At 54.4% G+C, this 17,748-nt stretch overlaps 10 protein-coding genes across 10 annotated transcripts; 7 read left to right on the top strand and 3 right to left on the bottom strand.

Annotated features, from left to right (window-relative positions):
• Positions 1-118: 118 nt before the first annotated feature.
• BAUCODRAFT_146213 (uncharacterized protein) lies at positions 119-1,331 on the top strand (the record flags this gene model as incomplete). The annotated part of the gene is made up of 3 exons (XM_007675999.1): positions 119-694; positions 749-980; positions 1,036-1,331. 3 exons carry the CDS (start codon positions 119-121, stop codon positions 1,329-1,331), a joined length of 1,104 nt encoding a protein of 367 aa, XP_007674189.1.
• Positions 1,332-1,489: 158 nt separating this feature from the next.
• BAUCODRAFT_396174 (uncharacterized protein) lies at positions 1,490-3,063 on the bottom strand. Its single transcript, XM_007675998.1, has 2 exons — positions 1,968-3,063; positions 1,490-1,907 (listed from the first exon to the last, which is right to left on the bottom strand). Exons 1-2 carry the CDS (start codon positions 2,812-2,814, stop codon positions 1,648-1,650), a joined length of 1,107 nt encoding a protein of 368 aa, XP_007674188.1. The 5' UTR covers positions 2,815-3,063; the 3' UTR covers positions 1,490-1,647.
• Positions 3,064-3,385: 322 nt separating this feature from the next.
• Positions 3,386-5,022, top strand: BAUCODRAFT_65035 (uncharacterized protein; the record flags this gene model as incomplete). The annotated part of the gene is made up of 3 exons (XM_007675538.1): positions 3,386-3,604; positions 3,660-4,749; positions 4,805-5,022. The coding sequence occupies 3 exons, from the start codon at positions 3,386-3,388 to the stop codon at positions 5,020-5,022; spliced, it is 1,527 nt and encodes a 508-aa protein (XP_007673728.1).
• A 1,332-nt stretch (positions 5,023-6,354) lies between these two features.
• BAUCODRAFT_395914 (uncharacterized protein) lies at positions 6,355-8,477 on the top strand. Its single transcript, XM_007675997.1, has one exon. It carries the CDS (start codon positions 6,506-6,508, stop codon positions 8,150-8,152), a length of 1,647 nt encoding a protein of 548 aa, XP_007674187.1. The 5' UTR covers positions 6,355-6,505; the 3' UTR covers positions 8,153-8,477.
• A 202-nt stretch (positions 8,478-8,679) lies between these two features.
• On the top strand, positions 8,680-9,765 carry BAUCODRAFT_146209 (uncharacterized protein; the record flags this gene model as incomplete). The annotated part of the gene is made up of 3 exons (XM_007675996.1): positions 8,680-8,688; positions 8,810-8,841; positions 8,895-9,765. The coding sequence occupies 3 exons, from the start codon at positions 8,680-8,682 to the stop codon at positions 9,763-9,765; spliced, it is 912 nt and encodes a 303-aa protein (XP_007674186.1).
• A 1,445-nt stretch (positions 9,766-11,210) lies between these two features.
• On the top strand, positions 11,211-14,182 carry BAUCODRAFT_395922 (uncharacterized protein). Its single transcript, XM_007675995.1, has one exon. The coding sequence runs from the start codon at positions 11,334-11,336 to the stop codon at positions 13,980-13,982; it is 2,649 nt and encodes an 882-aa protein (XP_007674185.1). The 5' UTR covers positions 11,211-11,333; the 3' UTR covers positions 13,983-14,182.
• BAUCODRAFT_395923 (uncharacterized protein) lies at positions 14,183-14,816 on the bottom strand. The gene has a single exon (XM_007675994.1). It carries the CDS (start codon positions 14,701-14,703, stop codon positions 14,383-14,385), a length of 321 nt encoding a protein of 106 aa, XP_007674184.1. The 5' UTR covers positions 14,704-14,816; the 3' UTR covers positions 14,183-14,382.
• Positions 14,817-15,314: 498 nt separating this feature from the next.
• On the top strand, positions 15,315-15,667 carry BAUCODRAFT_31579 (uncharacterized protein; the record flags this gene model as incomplete). The annotated part of the gene is made up of 1 exon (XM_007675416.1): positions 15,315-15,667. A coding segment is annotated over exon 1 (152 nt), but the record flags the coding sequence as incomplete, so codon positions are not given.
• A 155-nt stretch (positions 15,668-15,822) lies between these two features.
• On the bottom strand, positions 15,823-16,130 carry BAUCODRAFT_31578 (uncharacterized protein). Its single transcript, XM_007675415.1, has one exon. It carries the CDS (start codon positions 16,109-16,111, stop codon positions 15,836-15,838), a length of 276 nt encoding a protein of 91 aa, XP_007673605.1. The 5' UTR covers positions 16,112-16,130; the 3' UTR covers positions 15,823-15,835.
• A 412-nt stretch (positions 16,131-16,542) lies between these two features.
• BAUCODRAFT_65159 (uncharacterized protein) lies at positions 16,543-17,725 on the top strand (the record flags this gene model as incomplete). The annotated part of the gene is made up of 3 exons (XM_007675544.1): positions 16,543-16,755; positions 16,810-17,522; positions 17,590-17,725. The coding sequence occupies 3 exons, from the start codon at positions 16,543-16,545 to the stop codon at positions 17,723-17,725; spliced, it is 1,062 nt and encodes a 353-aa protein (XP_007673734.1).
• Between the last annotated feature and the right edge of the window lie 23 nt (positions 17,726-17,748).

Here is a 17,748-nt window from a genome sequence, read left to right as displayed (position 1 = left end):
GTATTGTTCAAGTCATCAGGCGAAGTAGCGATCATTTCTCAGCTCTGCTTGGTGCTCGGGAGACCTGCTCTCCTATCCGTCACCTTCACCCTTAAGCCAAGTATTGATACACATAGCCATGACATCGCAAAGTACGGCTACCTACCAGGGCTCCAAGCCGGCGGTGACACTCATTGACAAGCTCACTCTCGTACCAATTTTACTTCGTGCTGTCTCGTCTGCGTTGCTTCGTCTCGTAACCCGGCCTTTGACCAGCGGCGCCAAGCAGAATACCCTCTTCCGGGACGTACTCTTTGCCTTACTTCGGACGCAACTATCGAGCATCAACACAGCACAAGAGCAATGGTCCCAATCCACGACCGAGAAAGAATACAATGCATTCATGAAGAAGCGGAAGCTCGAGCCTGCAACAGAGGTCACTCAGGGTGGAGTTCGAGTGCATTGGCTTGGCAACAAGAACGCGAAGATGACCATCCTCTTCTACCATGGCGGAGGCTTCAACCTTGCTGCGACGCCAGGACACTTCGAATGGTTGTGGGAGCTGCAAAGCGATCTCAACAAGCAAGGCCGTAGTGTGAATGTCCTGGTTGTGAGCTATACGCTGGCGCCAGCAGCACGGTATCCTACCCAGATGAGGCAAGCGGTGGATGCATTTAACTGGCTCCTGCACACCAAGTCTCAGAGTTCAGAAGATGTAGGCTCCCTGTAGACAGATTCAATTGCTCCGGATTGCTAACAAGATGTATAGATCGTCTTGATGGGAGACTCCGCGGGTGCCAATCTCGTTACGTCCATCTTCTCACACATAATGCACCCACATCCCGAAGCGCCCGCTATCCATCTCAAAGGTGCAATGCCTGCCGCTGTGTTGATCGCCCCATGGGTCAAATTTGCCACGGATGACGGTAGCGTCAAACGCAATGAATCAGCAGACATGGTAACCCCAGAAGCCGCTCATCGGTGGTCATCAGAATACCTAGGTAAGTCACATCAGAATGTTTCTGATGATACCGCAAACTTACGCTGTATCTCCAGGTTCCGCGAAATTAGACAACTACAACCAAGCCAGCATAGCCGACAAGGAATGGTTCTCCGGTCTTCAAGACGTCGTCAAGGAGATTCTGGTTTATGGCGGAGGCGCCGAGGTGCTCATTGACAGCATCGAAGCGCTTGCCAAGAAGTTGCAGCATGTGCATCCCAAAGTCAAGCTGGTCGTCATGCCTGGTGAAGGTCATGATGCTCTTATCTTGGACAAGTTATTTGGATATGCCGGAAAGTCTGACGGGACTAGGGTTGTTGAGAGTTGGCTTAGCGAGTGCCTGTCGTCCTAGGTTGCATGAAGGTGGTGAACTTTGGATGCTGGTTGAGACTTCTTCATGGGATATACAGGCTCTATAGGCCAATTTAGCAGACACAGTCGCCTAATCTCCGTCGCAGAGCGCCGATGCCGATTACTCGAACTTGCTGTTGCACATCTAAGGTCCTACGGCATCAGATGCAACAGCGCGACGCTTGCACGATATGGCCCCAGAGCTTTCATAATGGTAATTATGCCTCAATGGACCGAGGCAGTGGAAGCAAGACTCTCCGAAAGACATTGCATCTAGTCGCGAAGAAGTGATTCGAAGGACGCTACAATCGAATGAGCTAGCACAAGTTCAACATGACCCTAGCCTCATCTTTGCGACACTCGCCATCATCCTCCTCGACCTTGCTCGGTATAGGCACATTCGCTAATGGCGTCAAGCGAAATGCATGTCTGCGGTCACCGGCTGCGTAGTCGAGCGTCTGCGAGTGTTGCGTGATACGCTGATCCCACACAACCACCGTGCCGGGCTCGTACCGTACACGGCACGAAAAGTCATGGCCGCGGTTGATGTGATCGAAAAGGAACTTCAGCATGTAATCTGTAGTACTGTGAGTTCTTGAAGCTTTCACGCGACCTTTCTGAGAGGTTTAGGGCTTACCTGATTCTTCGTCATCCCAGCCGACGATACTTTGAGTATACGATGAGTTGACGAACAGTGCCTTTTGCCCCGTCACGGGATGCAGCGTGACCACAGGATGTATTGACTTCGTGATGGGTCGCCTCAGCACAGCATTGTCGCCATTGTCACGGATCTCCCGTAGGATCGGATTGGCCGTGGTATGGACAGCCTTCAGCCCCTCCAGCCGTTTCCGAAAGGATGGAGACAGTCTCTCAAACGCGCGGGCCATATTCGATATGATGGTGTCACCACCCGCACCCGGTGGGCTCTCGAGCATGCAGAAGAAGGTCAATCCCGGCGGCTGCGACTCCGGAGATTGATCGACATGGAATTGGATCGGCGACTTCCTTGCCCACGATCTGCGGATTCGCAGGTCGTCTTTCGAGTCGTAGACGATCACGAACTCCACGGGTCCTTGTTGCGGATGCGGCATCCAGCCATGCTTGTGTAGTGGGCCGAAGTGGGAGGCAATGCGTTTCTGCTCATCGAAGCCGATGTCGATGTACTTCTGATCGCGGAAGACGACACATCCACGCTGAGCGGTCAGTAGGGCGAGTTCGTCAAGACCGGCGGTGGAAAGCTCAGAAACCTGGACACCTTGCAGTTCGGTGCCGCAATGAGGGCTTAGTTCGAAGGCGGTAGTGGCATTTTTCAGCAGATTGGGAAAGGCTGGGTCTGCGCGGTGGCCTGGTTCATCATGTTCGAATGGTCCGACGGGCTCGACTTTCTCCAAAGGGTCATAGAAGGGAAGGTAGTCGGGGTAAAGTGGCTGGCTTTTGTCTACCTTGACAACTTTCGGAGCAAGTTGTTCGATTGCGACAGTCATGCTGCCGAAGAATAGAGTGGATGTCTTGAAAACGTGGTAATCTAGTAAGAATGAGAAATGCAAACGGTATGCCAACCTCGACTTTGAGTGTTTTGCAGACGGGCCACACAAAGGCGCATATTGGATTTGATCAAGCCGACACTACACTGTGATTTCAACACCGACGTGTCGTCGCCGGTATCTAGAAGCTTGAATCAGCTCTATCTCGGCCGCATGTAAGCAAGAGGAGTGTCGTGGAGCATTGAGCGTTGGCTTGCCAAGAGATACGTGCTTGTGGTTCAAATTTGGCCTATCTCATTGGTTGCAGTCGCCGTATCGCCGAAGTCTCGGCAACATCTATGCTTCGGCGATGTGACCCAAGCCTTGAGAATGTTTCCAGGCACAGATTGACCAGAGTCTGGGTACTCAAGTCGTCTCGTGCGAGGCGATAAGCTGAACCCGATGTGGCTGCAATATGGCCAAGAGCTGATAGGCATTGATAGCATAAAGATGAGTTGATCAACCCACAACTCGTCGTGAAGGTAAAGTAACACTATTCTCCTCCTTCCGCGACCCTCGTGCTTTCTTAGTTATGGCCAAAGAAGAGATCATTGTCGCTCCGGCAGAGGTGAGCGGGCACACCCTCACTGGCAGGGCAGCTGCCAAGGCTGTGGAAGCCGGCCACGCAAAGGATGTGGACATTGCCGCTCAGATCATTGCCGAGCATGGCGATACCGTCGACGGCGACACCTGGCCTGCGGAGGAGGAGCGGAAGCTCATGCGCAGAGTCGACTGGCGCTTGATCCCTATCGTAAGCTTCTCAAACGCATCGCTTGGGCACATGTTCTGGAGGCTGATGTGTATAGCTCTTCGTCTGCGCGACGATGTCAGGACTTGACAAGACAGCCATCTCTGGCGCGGCCATCTATGGCCTCAAGAAGGATCTCCACCTGACCGGCCAGCAATATTCGTGGTGCGGCTCCGCTCCGTTCTTTGGTGGTCTGTTGTTTATGGGTCCTGCGGCTTACTGCTTACGACGCCTGCCGACCATCACCTTCTTCGCCATCAACGTGCTGTTCTGGGGAATCACCGAGATGTGCATGGCGGCCTGCACCAGCTTCGGAGGGCTCTTTGTCTGCCGCTTTTTGCTCGGTGGCTTCGAGGCTTTGCTAATTCCAGCTATCACGCTCGTCGTTGCAATGTGGTATCGACCCGACGAGCAGCCTCAGCGAAACAGCATCATTCTCAATGTCGTTGCTCCGATTTTGAACGGATTCATGGCTTGGCTGGTCGGATACTACAAGGGTCCTTTCGAAAAGTGGAGGATCATCTTCCTTACGCTGGGCGCATTCACTATCCTGTGGGCTGCCGTCGTGTACTTCTTTCTGCCGAACAATCCACTGGACGCTAAATTCCTCTCCGGTCGCGAAAAGTACATCGTCATCCAACGCAAAGCGGCCGACAACACCGGGGTGGAGTCCAAGACTTTCAAGAAGGGCCAGTTCTTCGAGGCCTTCACGGACTTTAAGACCTGGCTGATCTGGTTCGCCATCATCGCGCTGCAAGTGCCGAATGGTGGGCTCACTACCTTCAACACTCTCATAATCTCCGGCCTCGGCTTCGACTCGCTCAAGACTTCGCTGCTCGCCATGCCTCCTGGAGCAATGAGCACCTTATCGGGAATCGGACTGTCATATATCGCAAGTCGAACCCGCAGGTACCGGACACCACTGATTGCTGGATCCATCCTACTTCCGTTGTTGGGTGCATTGCTTTGCTACGCTCTACCACGCACCAATTTGGCTGGTCAGCTCGTGGGCTTGTACATTTTGTACACTTACTGGGCGCCGTATGTGACGCTCGTCTCAGTCTATCAAGCGAACGTAGCCGGACACACTAAGAAGACCACATTGTTTGCGTGGTATTATGTGTCTTGGGCGACTGGTAACATCATTGGTGAGCAAGCGCCTGCCGATACGAGTTCTCAGAGCATGCTGACAGCTTGCCATAGGTCCGCAGACGTTCAGAGCGGACCAAGCTCCAGTATACACGGGCGGGACGGTTGCAATGATCGTTTGCTACGTGATTGCCATTCTCTGCATTCTTGCCTACGGTGCTGCGTGCCATATTAGCAATAAGAGGAGAGCTGAGGAGATCGCTGCAGGCTCGGATCAAGACTGGCTAGACCTGTCAGACAAAGAGAACCGCAGCTTTGTCTATACCACTTGACGAGAGCCTGCGGGGTGAAGAACTAGCTAATACAATGAATGGCCGTACGGATGTTCCTTATCGATCATTGCATGCATGGCTCCCTGCAGCACGTTTCAGTTGTCTGCATCCGCGAGTAAGGTGAAACGCTGCAGCAGCCGTTCAATCATGCTTACCACACAGTCGGGAAAGTGGGACGAAATGCAGCAGCGTGGCCCAGGCTAGTGATGTTGGTGATATGGGTCGCTGGAGCGTATGGTTGCTTCTCGATGCTCGCGTGCTCTTCTCGACCGCTGAAATTATTGATGGACGTTGCATAAGCGTTGCGCGCTACCGTAAACGGCCTTGGCGGCTGTTACTTTGTTTTGCCGAACGAACTGGGCTTGACGATCTTTCATGCAACAACAGTTCTGTACAACCCGTGAACAGCGACTTGGTGGTGGTTCGGACGCCATACAGTAGTGCCTGAGGCGTAGTACAGACATGTAGAAGCAAGCTTGCTATTGACGAAGCGGGCGAAGTGCATCACGGCACGAACACAAGAATAGGATGGTTAGTCCAGAGAAGATACGCCGGCAACGGTGAGATGAGCGCCTTCATTGGCCGATGAAGCATGCGGGAGGCGCTGTCAACCCTGGCTCATGCAGCGCCAAGGTTGCGGCGCGCAGCCAATTGAACGGGCAAAGCCTCCTGTCTTGCTTTGTGCTTCGTCCTGCACTTTCTTCTCCCGTTCCATCATCACATACCACCTCCCGACCGCTTGCTTGCCTACCTCTTTATCGTTACTCGACCCGCTGCGTCCGCCATCGCATCTCTCGTCCATCATTCCTTCTTTCATCGTCGCCCATTCGGATACAATCACCAACCAGCGCACCTGCTATCGCTTTCGTCCATATTGCGACGTATTCCCCTTTTGCAGCGTGCCTGTCGCTGCTCGCCCGTTTCATCCCAGCAGCCCGCTTCGCAACGTGTAGACATCACTTGAGCAAGTCTCAGAAGCAGTTACACCACGTGTACACGATACTCATTCGAGACATTGGCACCGCCCACCGTCACGCCAACGCTCGACGTCTATACCACGCGGTCATAGCTAGCTCTAGCCGGCGACCTTACCCTCAAGCCTTGCTCGGACAAAGAGCACCTTCAATACATACATCATTCGGACACTTCCCAACAAAGAAGTCGCCATTGCCCGACGATTGAGCTTCCTTGCTTAAAGGACTATCTTTTTGTAATCCTTCAGCTCTACCCTACGCCAACCCGCTGCTTCCTTTGACAGAGCAGCCTAATTCTGGTGCCTGGCTCTGCACCGAGGGCGACATTACATCATTGCCATTTCGACACGCGGTCCGATAGCACCACTAATCAGCAGTCTTGCTTCACGATAACGTTCTGCTTCACCAGCTGCTCCTGCACACTCTGAGCGGCTCATTTTCGCTGATCAGCTTTTTGTGACGACTTATCCCCAGCTTCACGCCTTTTCACATTTGACGAACATCTCAACATGAGCATGGACGCTGGCGGTCTTGCTCACATGACTTATAACAACAGTCCTAATGGCTTCCCAGCCGGTGGCCTTGGCGTGCCCGGCGCAGGCTTCGGTAACCGCTCTCGCCTCAGCAATAAGAGGCTGAGCGTCGCCTTGCCTCCAAGGGTCAACCCGATCCAGGAGAATCTGGTCGACAATCCGACTCCGCGCACCAGCCGCTCACACCTGCTTGCAGGTCTTCGTACGCAGCCGAAGCAGACGAACGTTCCGGCTTCCGCTCCTTATCATCAGACCGAGCACCAGGTGCAAGGTCTGGGTGCTTCCCGATGGGCTAATCCAGCCTACAATAATGGATATGGCCAGAATGTCCCGCAGACTGCCACAGGCACTGGCTTCAACCTGGCCAACCAGTATGCCATGAGCGCTGGTCAGCAGATGTATGCACTGCCCGAGCAAGTTATGGCACCGCCGAATTTGTACGATCAGATGGAGGATGTTGATCCTGCTGTACTCCAGCAGATGCAAATGACCAGCTTATACCTCGCTCAGCGTAAAGAGCAGCTCCAGCAGCAGCTCGCCAGCCTTACCGCTGCAACGCAGGGAATAAGTCTGAATACCAACATGCAGCATGCCAGCTTTCAGGCTCCCATGACGCCGCAGACGCCCACGAACTACTACCCGCAGCAGCAGCAGCAGCAGCTTATGTCGCCAATCGAAGTTCAGCCTGGCTTGTTCCTCATGTATAACCCGGCCATCCAGGGCTACAGCTATGTCATGGATCAGTCTGCTCAGCAGCAGCAGATGCAGACGTCTATGTCACCAATCCAGCATGGTCAGGCAACTGCCTTTTCTCCAGCTGCTTACGAGCCGCCAACTCCAAGCGTGCAGATCTCTCCGCCGGGTACTGAGAGATCTACACCCACGAACGGGCGCTCCTTCACCCCACCCAAAAAGGCACCTTCTCCACCTTCCACGCTTGAGCACGTCGAGCCGCTTCCGCCGCCATCTGCCAACGCTTTCCGCCGCGGACACAAGAAGGCCGTTTCCTCGCTCTCTATCAATCCAAATGGTATCGTCACGGACGGGCCAAAGACGGCTTCCGCTGCGATGTTCGGCGCTCAGCGAGGCATCTACCCGCCTACGCCGGCCACAGGCACCTTTGGCCCTGGCGCTGCACGTGCCGGTGAGCACCCATTGCGTCAACCTCGTGGCCCACCGCCGCTCGAGCAGCTCACCGTTGCCCCGACGAGCAAGCATGAGGGAAGCAAGAATTTTGCCACCCGTCAGCGCCGCCGCGCTCTTGACAGCCTGATGAAGGCTGGCACGAGCCGCCGTGCTGTCTCTCGCTCCTCAAACGGCACCCCGCTTAGCGAGAGCGACTTTAATCTTTCCGTCGCTGAAGACGTTGAAGACATCATCTCCGTCAGTAGCGCTGGCAGCAGAAAGATGAGCCCGATCGGCTCGGAGATGAAGGAGAAGCGTGGCTCTCAAGGCTCTGCCGATGGCTACTTTGGTCTGACTTGCAGCTCTGCTAGCAGCAGCGAGAGCGAGGAGATGGGTGCCTTCAAGCAGCCTTTGACCCCGGTTACACCCGGCGACCGCAAGCAGATGATGCTTGGCGTCCTTTCCGCGGCTGAGAAGAGGAAGAGCTTCGTCTTCTAAGTGTGCATTGACGTGCTCTCCGAACGTACGCTCTAGCTTATCAACATCATACTATTGCTACGATATGCGATGTGGGATCTGAGATGGTTGGGTTATGACGCTCCGTGCAATGCTAGAAGCGGATCACGACAACAAAAGAGCGTAGCGAGCGCGGCGCATCACCTGACAGTTGCAGCGCACTATGCATGCGGCTGGTGCTCGATACACTGTGCATATTGATTTGTTTCTTGGCGAGCCTGTATTCTTGCTAGCTAGCTTGCAGATAACGGCCGATGATGAACCACCGTCACTCCTTCGATAATGTCTATCTCATAAACCATCTAAGTTTTCATTCTTCTTCGTGTGGATCATGCAGATGGTGAAATACACCGTGAAAGTTGGGCTTGCTGTGCGCCTCAATGGTCCTCCACCACGCAACGCGGAAAATCTTGGCGAACTTATGGCCCCACCCACAACCAATTCGATCAAGCTCTTCAGAATCTTTGCTTCACTGACATCTCGCTTGAAGGCCAGCCAGCACTGACAACATGCCTTTCGTAAGTCTCTTCAGAGCCCTTGACGGCTTGCCATGGCTTGTTGAGCCAGAGTGAGAGTCGCTGCAAGATGCTTCGGTGATGGACTGAAGCGCAAATTGCTGACTCGTGGATTGTTCCATAGACCAAGCAGACCAAGAACTCCTCGTACTTCAGGTATGATACATTAGTACCCTATCACAAGGACTACCACTGACAGCATACATCAGCCGCTACCAGGTGAAGTACAAGCGCCGTCGCGCGGGTAAGACCGACTACTACGCCCGCAAGCGCCTCACCACCCAAGCGAAGAACAAGTACAATGCACCCAAGTACCGCCTTGTCGTCCGCTTCACCAACAAGGACATCATCTGCCAGATCATCAAGTCCGAGATCGTAGGTGACAAGGTCTTTGTCGCCGCCTACGCCCACGAGCTCAAGCGTTATGGCGTCTCCCACGGCCTGACCAACTGGGCCGCTGCCTACTGCACCGGCCTTCTCATCGCCCGCCGCGCCCTCTCCAAGCTTGAGCTCGACGAGTCCTTCACTGGCGTGGAGGAGCCGGATGGAGAGTACAAGCTCACCGAAGCTGCCGAAGTTGACGGCGAAGAGCGTCGCCCGTTCAAGTGCTTCCTCGATGTTGGTCTTACCAGGACCAGCACCGGCGCGCGCGTCTTCGGTGCCATGAAGGGAGCCTCCGACGGCGGCCTCTACGTCCCTCATAGCGAGAAGCGATTCCCTGGCTACGACATGGAATCCAAAGAGCTCGACGCGGAGACGCTGCGCAAGTACATCTTTGCCGGACACGTGGCGGAGTACATGGAGACGCTCGCCGACGACGACGAGGAGCGCTACAAGAGTCAGTTCTCCGGCTACATTGACGATGAGATTGAGGCAGATGGTCTGGAGGAGCTTTATGCCGAGGCCCACAGCCAGATCCGCGAGGACCCGTGGAAGAAGGATGAGGATGAGGAAGGCGAGAAGAAGACGAAGGAGGAGTGGAAGGAGGAGAGCAAGAAGCATCGCACGAAGAAGATGAGCTATGATGAGAAGAGACAGCGCGTGCAGGAGAAGATCAAGGCGATGACCGGCGAGTCTTGAGCTCATCGCCGGTTGTAGCCGCGTGAGGTTCGTTGATGGCGTTCACGGCGAAACATTGTTATCACAATGCGATTATTGGTGCCGCCAACACTGTAGTGCTTGAGAGTGGAGCGTAGCCACTTAAACCGTAGCGTCTCCATGAATGTCATCACTCGATGCTATCACTCTACACGTTATTAAGTAGAAACTCTCGCGATAGCACATGAGTATCACGCTTGGCTGACTTAGTCAAAGACTGTTGGTGCATGTGGTTGCCGCCATGAGGCGTCGCACGAGCTTTTTGTGACATCTAATCCTGGAGACTTGCGCCACTCACCAGATCGAAGGATTTGGAGAAGGCGGCAATCGGTATGGTGTTGCACTCGATGAAGATCGTATGTAATAAGCAACTTGACACAGAGATGTGCCTCATCGACATGTACAGCTCGTTGGGTTCGTCAACAACGAGTCCCTGCCTGTACACTACCTACAAGTGCTCACAAAGGCTGTGGAATAATTGCTATCCCTTCGAAGGGGTTTCGTGCTGTCGTCGATGATCGATTGTCGGCGGTCGGGCACTTCTCCTGTGAAGACGCGACGTTAGAAGGCGTCGAATTTGATCGGCAGCCTCGGCAGGTCTCAATCTGAAGCAGAATTGTAGAAGGAACATCGCGGGCCTCTAGGACGGAATTAGGTCACCCCTGTGTGACGAACATAACGCTTCGAACTATGAGATAGAATGCTCTGCCTCCGCGCTGATCAATGCCAACGTTCGTACCCCACCATAGTGGTGAATTGCCGGTTCTGTATTATGAGGAGCGCGGAGCTTTTCGCCCGATGGAGTAGGTGGATTCGGCAGGCGACGCTTGTGGTGTTGCGGTCCGCAGGGCAGGGGCTCGTGCAGACTGCACGTCTTCCCGTCTTCTCTGCTTCAGCAGTGGGGAGATTGTCTTCAAGACGCTGGCAGACGGACGAGAAGCATTCATATGCGCACGACTCGCAATGGTATTAGACGTTATCAAATCAGATGGTGTGTGAATTTCTCTCGTCCACTTATTCTAAGCAAAACATTCGAGCCACAAAGGCACGTGAAGCTCCAAGCCAGGGGGCGTTGCGCATGGATCAACTTCATTTCCTAAGCGCAATGTCTCGGGACCATCCACATTACAGTTCGAACTCTGCGGCCGCGATGCTCAAGCGCTCGGCGGTCAAAGGGTTTGACGTTCATACATTGTCTCCTGATGAGGCGGCAAAATCGAGTGGTGTTGGAAGGTTGAACCTATTGTGTGCGTTGCGTCTGCCATCTCAGGAAACCGGCAATCTACGGCGTATGTTTTCTTGACGGCCATTGTTGTTTTTCACTCTGCATTGCGTGGATATATCTTGAACACGGCCTCTTGTCTTGCACCGTTTCACGACCGTCACGGCTGTCTCAGCAAGAGCTCCGAAACACAAGACAGCAGCGATGCCCTAGAAGCCTTCGACGAACACGGCTTTACGCGACTTGGATACGTTGGTAAACGATGCTGGTGCATCGGAAAGTGTAAATCTAGGGTTGAAGAGCACTTTACTCCTCCGACTGAAGTAATATGTCAACGACAGCGACCCTGAGTGCTCTCCGCACACGACCGGAAAGCTTTCTACCGGCGATCAAATGCTCTAGCTGCGGTGATGAGGTGGACATAGCTGCTTTGGGCGACCATGTGTGCGGCAAGACCGCATCGACCTCAGCAGTAGGAAGTCAATCTGCCGGCAATCCATACATTGGGCGGCAGATCAATCCTTACGGGCACACGCCTCATGCACCATCACCACTGCATCAGCAGAGCCAGCCAACAACACCCGTACCACAGACCAGGGTACGAGCACCAACACTGAGTTCCAGCTCGATACACACGTCGAAGTCTGCCCGACCGCCTGTTCCGCGCATCAACCCGAATGTCGCTAATCTACCCTTTCTTATGGCTGCACCAGGGCCCGCGTCACCAGTGTCGCCAGCCATGAGCGTAAGATCTGGTGACAGCAACGGCAGCCGACCACCTCCACAGCGGAAAATGAGCTGTCCAGGCCCACGGTTGTTCGACCCAAGGCCTCCTAGCCCCGAGTTGTCTGCGAACATGGACTGCGCGTTTCCTCCCTTCCCCATCACAAGGCCAGGTAGCTCAGGGAGTGGTGGCAGACCGAGTTCGTCGAATGGCAGGAACACACCGCCTTCGAGAGGTGGCTCGCGGCAGAGTCCTCGGCTGGGCGAAAGGAAAGCATCAAATCTCGGGCCGAAAAGCCCAATGAGCAATGCGGGAGAACATGTGTTGGCCAGAATGAACACCCTGAAAAGCGGCCCATTCGATCCAAGCAGGAGGAGGCCAAGCGAACATGGCGATACATCCTCGCCGCTGGATCGACGCCGCCCCAGTCTGTCAAGCTTGAAGCTCAGCAATGAGCCACCGCATGTACCGAGTGAGCCAGTCCCTCGACCATCCACTTCACATACGAACCAGTCACAGTTGTCTCGACCACTGCCAGATAGTTCTTGCAGTACTGCGACCCGCGAGCTTCATCCAATGCAAGCCAAGGAGCAACCTAAGAGCACAGACCGGACCACACAGGACCTGCTATTACCTGGCTTGCTAGAGCAGATCAGTGCGGGGCCGTTCGTAGAGTTGCCATCAATCTTCTCACCGTCACAGCCGCCAGTCCCTTCACGGAGCGTAGAGCGGAGTCAGACGTTCCCACTTCAAAATGATGGCGGTGACGCCGCAGCCATGGAGACACGACACGCACTAAACAAGACGCCGAGCGAGCCGCAGCTTCGTGGTCGTCAGCGTAGACCAACTCTTACCACCTCCCAGTCCGAGCCGTCGCAAGTACCACAAGCTCGGCAGCGAAGTCTAAGCAGGAGTGGCCCACGGATCGATCACCGACTTCGAGATGCTCCACCCGTACCTAAACCTGTCCTGTACTACCGAAAAGAGAGGATGCACTCGCCATCCGGATCCGGGTCGTCCACCGCATCCTCCTTGGGCTCACTCGCAGCATCTGGCAGCAGTAATGGCCCAAGTCCGGTAGGTAGCGAGGCAAGCAGCATTGACACGTTCTCGCCCCTGAGCTACGAATCCAGCCAGTACGTGGAAGAGGCAAGCATGCAGGTGCCGAGTCTCAAGGTCAGAGACCAGCAGAAGCCGGGCATGCGTGCTGAACAGCCTATTGACCGATCAACGCCGCGTAACTTCGCACGACTTTCGCCGCCTAAGCATATCGCCTTACCTCAGCGTGCACCAGTCATCGGAGCCGTGTTCAGCTCGCCATTTGAGTCGCCGATGGCTCCGGCGTTGCAGCCTGCGGAATTGTCTGGAACGTCCTCCTCATCGCTTGCACCTGAAGGCCGCCCTTCGCTGGCACGGACAAGCACGATGCCGAACCCTGCACAGCGTCAAGGTACCCCAGCGTTTCCAGCGGCCGAACCATCTCATCCCGCAGTGACGGCTCGCTCGGTGGAGTACGACCCCTACCGAACATCGCCTCAGTCTTCGCCCCGATCGAGCACAAGAGCTCGGTCGAAGTCGGTTGTTGGCATATCGGGCGCTTCTCTGAGGGCACGCTCGCCCCAGCCGGTGCCTCCACCGATGCCGCAACAGACCTCACGGTCCGTCTCTCCTCAATACAAACCTTTCGACCCTGGCACGTCTCGATCCCTTTCACCTCAAGACGCCACGACCCCGTCTTCGTCACAAGGTAGGACGATAACAGGGGCCAAGCCAACGTGTCGCGGCTGCAGCACCTCTATCACAGGTAAATCCGTCAAAGCTGCCGACGGCCGCCTTACTGGCCGCTGGCACAAATCTTGCTTCACGTGCACCACCTGCGCCCAACCATTTACCACCGCCGACTTCTACGTTATCGCCAACCAGCCCTACTGCGAACAACACTACCACGAAGCGAACAATTCGCTCTGCCACGGCTGTCACCGCGGTATCGAAGGTCAGTACCTTGAGACGACAAGTAGTAGTACGAATGGGAGTGTGGAGAAGAAGTTCCATCCGAAGTGCTTTACTTGCTGTGAGTGTCGGCAGGTGCTTGCGGAGGACTATTTCGAATTTGGTGGAAGGACTTACTGTGAAAGGCATGCTTTGGCGGCTATGAGAGGCCAGGCGAAGGTGGTGGTGGCAGGATTGGGTGTGCCGGATAGGAGGGCGATGACGGCTGAGAGGAGGACTACGAGGTTGATGGTCATGAGCTGAGGTGAGCGATCGTGTCGTGCACGGGATTGGGGTCCTTTTTCGTCTTGCATAGCGTTGCGTCTTCGGGTTGGAAGGAGGCAGGACGGCGCCATCACATGTTGGCTTACGGCCTGAGCGTTATTCACTGATACCCTCGTATTTTCAATGTATTTACATATACTAGCTCTACAGCAGCTCGCGAGCAACCTTGCAGATAGACCTGAGGTGCGACTCCAGCCTTTAATGTTTTACTTGAGCATCAGATCAGTTCGGTTGTCCCACAAACCCCAGCATTCGCTCGGCAAGCTTCTCGATGTCTCACCGGAGCGTAAGTGGCGATGTCAAGCTACGCCGCATGTACAACATCACCTACCTGAAGCGGACAATGTCTCGGACTCTAAACTTCTCTCTGGGCCGCACCTTACCAGAAGCTCACCGGTGCGAGCGCGAGCGCTGCGTTCACGATCTGCGTTGCATCTACGTTCCCCACTGGTCTGCTGCACCAGCCGAACTGCTGGTTGTGATGCTGCTCCGGGACGCTCCACCACAGCTCCAGTGACCTAGTGTATGGGAATACAGTATCCGAGAACCTTGGTTCGGGTACGCACCGCTTTGATGCAGCTCGCTGAAGCAAGAGGTGCACAAGTTGAGCTTTTTGTGGTGTTACGTCCCTTGCACAGAACCATTGCTGCTTCTTCGACGACCGTTTCTGCAACATCAAGCGTGGAACAAGGCGTGTCATTGTATTTTATCACATTGCTGTAGCTGGTGCTCTGAAGGCAAATATCCAGCCAGACGACAGCAGTCGACGGACTTCCAGCCGTCGCCGCCGCCGCCTCTACTACTGCTGCACCCTGCAGTTACCCGGTGTTGGCGTGCATTCGTGCTGCAACTGGCGCAGCAAGCGAGCATTGATCTTCGTCACTCTTAAACATACCCGTCTGGTCGAGCCAAGTGTCTAAGAACTATCACCTCAAAGTAGGGTGGTAAGGGTGCTGCAGCTGCTCGTGCCATCCTTCGTGGGTAAATGCACAGCTCGTAGGGGTCCTGTCACATCATCTGTCAGCCTGCAGCAGCCGGGAGATCTGCTGCTCGGCAGTCTCCGAGATCCTGCGAATGCGGTTAGACTGGTGCAACGGTCCTCGGCACATCGTTGTCGAATGGCGCCAGTTTGCCGTTATTTTGGCGGAATCCTTTGAATACCAGCACCGCCAGAGTCCAGAACGTGCGTTCTAGTCATTATCAGAACTCGTAGATAGTTCATGAGCCTGTAGAATTACGATGGTCCTGGGTAAGTAGTTATGGCAACGTACGTTACCCCCTTGACACGAGCAGTAGTACATAACCGCGGGGCCCGAGAGGATGGTTCAGGCTGCTGTCTGGGAACAATCAAGCAAAGAACATCTCAGCTTGACGATGATGATACGATTTCCATATCGCCGGCCCATGTCCAACAAAATCAATTGGTGGATAGCAGCTTCGAAATGGTGTTTCAAGCCCTTACAAGGGCCTGAATAAATTGTGCATCTTAACCCTGCAATTCATCTCCAGAGCTGCCTGTCTAGCCTGGCCACCTGGCTACGGCCGCTACGCTCGGTGTCGTACAATGTCTCTCATAGCGCCAGCCTCCCGTTTCGACGGTAATCACCAGCACAGTGTCAACAGCCTGATTGTTCTTCGTAATCGTAGTCTCTTCTCTGGTTGAGACGAAGCATAGAGGTTGATAGACTTATATCGGCACTGGCACGGGCACTCTAATTAATTGACTGTAATTGGGTGTGGCAGAGTCTATGCTTTAGCGGGCTCGAATTTGACGACGGCAAGATCGCTCGCAGTCGGCTTCTCCACTCGCGCCTCGCCGCGAAAGTCTAAATTCAAGGGGATCCTGCTGGGCCGGCCATTGCTGCTTTACCAATCAAAGCTTCCACACAACCTCCTCTGTTGCCCACCGACCTCACCCATTCCGAATAATCGACAAACAGTGCGACACTCTTCGGCGGTCGTGACGAAGGCGCGCAGATATTAATCCTGCGCCGCAAGTGAGGGACAGACGTACGACTGAGAGTACTGTTTGCCGTCGGGAAGGGGCCGGTAAGGGCAATCACTTCAGCGTGTGGGAGACAAAAGGTATCGAGACGGTCGAAACTCATACGCACATATATACAAGAGGTAAGTTCGATCTCGATACCATGCGAATGTGCTCGCAGATCGCTGCTGCCACTCAGCGCTCCCCGGCATCAAGGACTGGGATGTCGCAACAACCTTGCAGCAGTACTGCCGCATAAACGCAGATGCGCCGCCTCGAGGCTGTTCACTGACAACGTACACCCAATGTGTCATGCGCATTGAGCATCGTCAACACAGCGCTTTCCAAACGTCCGCCGCATGTGAGGGGCAATCACAAGGCTAACACTGTCCTGCTAGACGTTCCAACCCCTTCGCAGCCGTAGGGACCAACCACAGTACGCTCAGCGCAAGCATTGAATCTGAGTGCGATTCATTCCTGCCATCGTCGGCGGCCGCTAGCGCAACAAACAGGACGTACCCTGCCGCTTGCGCATAGCAAGCACCTCCGCACAAGATGGGTTGCGGTCAAAGTACGGAGTCCAAGGAGGGCAAGCAGAGAAACGAGGAGATTGAGAACCAGTTGAAGAAGGACAGGATGAATCTGCGAAATGAGATTAAAATGTTGTTGCTCGGTGCCGGTGAATCTGGCAAGTCGACCATACTCAAGCAAATGAAGCTTATCCACGAAGGTGGCTACTCAAGAGACGAGCGAGAAAGCTTCAGAGAAGTACGCACTGCCGCTCCGTAAGCTTGACAGCCTTGTTACTAACACCGTGCTCAGATCATCTTTTCCAATACCGTGCAATCCATGCGCGTCATTCTCGAAGCAATGGAAAGCCTAGAATTACCTCTCGACGACCAAAGGGCAGAGTACCACGTCCAAACCATCTTCATGCAACCCGCACAGATCGAAGGCGATGTCCTACCCCCCGAAGTCGGCAATGCCATCAAAACACTGTGGTCAGATGCCGGCGTACAACAAGCCTTTCAGCGCAGCCGGGAATACCAACTCAACGACAGCGCAAAGTATTACTTTGATGCCATCGATCGCATTATGGCACCCGCCTACGTGCCCTCAGATCAAGATGTACTCCGCTCGCGTGTCAAGACCACTGGTATCACTGAGACGACCTTCATCATTGGCGACTTGACGTACCGAATGTTCGACGTTGGCGGTCAGCGGTCGGAACGTAAGAAGTGGATCCACTGCTTCGAGAACGTGACTACCATTCTCTTCCTCGTTGCCATTTCGGAGTACGACCAACTGCTCTTTGAGGACGAGACGGTGAATCGCATGCAGGAGGCGTTGACACTGTTCGACTCCATTTGCAACAGCCGGTGGTTCACGAAGACGAGCATCATTCTTTTTTTGAACAAGATCGATCGGTTCAAGGAGAAGTTGCCCGTGAGTCCAATGAAGAACTACTTCCCGGATTATGAGGGTGGCCAGGACTACGGCGCGGCATGTGATTACATTCTCAACCGCTTCGTATCGTGAGTATTCTCATCACTGGAAACATTGTTCACCCGACAGAGTGCTGACAGTGCTATCATCAACTAGGCTGAACCAACATCCGACCAAGCAGATCTACACGCATTTCACCTGTGCAACGGACACGATGCAGATACGCTTCGTGATGGCGGCAGTGAACGACATCATTATTCAGGAGAATTTGAGGATGTGCGGCTTGATATAACCCGCCCCCTTATCCCTTCCTTG

This window comes from Baudoinia panamericana (assembly GCF_000338955.1).
Source record: "Baudoinia panamericana UAMH 10762 unplaced genomic scaffold BAUCOscaffold_3, whole genome shotgun sequence".
Taxonomy (NCBI): domain Eukaryota; kingdom Fungi; phylum Ascomycota; class Dothideomycetes; order Mycosphaerellales; family Teratosphaeriaceae; genus Baudoinia; species Baudoinia panamericana.
Note: the sequence above shows the minus strand (reverse complement) of the source record. Positions and strands in the feature narration are given on the sequence as shown.

Coding starts and splice junctions, on each gene's coding strand:
- BAUCODRAFT_396174 (XM_007675998.1), bottom strand. CDS start 2,814: ATGACTGTCGCAATCGAACAACTTGCTCCGAAAGTTGTCAAGGTAGAC. Junction 1,908..1,967: donor CTGGGATGACGAAGAATCAG/GTAAGCCCTAAA, acceptor ACAGTACTACAG/ATTACATGCTGAAGTTCCTT.
- BAUCODRAFT_395914 (XM_007675997.1), top strand. CDS start 6,506: ATGAGCATGGACGCTGGCGGTCTTGCTCACATGACTTATAACAACAGT.
- BAUCODRAFT_395922 (XM_007675995.1), top strand. CDS start 11,334: ATGTCAACGACAGCGACCCTGAGTGCTCTCCGCACACGACCGGAAAGC.
- BAUCODRAFT_395923 (XM_007675994.1), bottom strand. CDS start 14,703: ATGACACGCCTTGTTCCACGCTTGATGTTGCAGAAACGGTCGTCGAAG.
- BAUCODRAFT_31578 (XM_007675415.1), bottom strand. CDS start 16,111: ATGAGTTTCGACCGTCTCGATACCTTTTGTCTCCCACACGCTGAAGTG.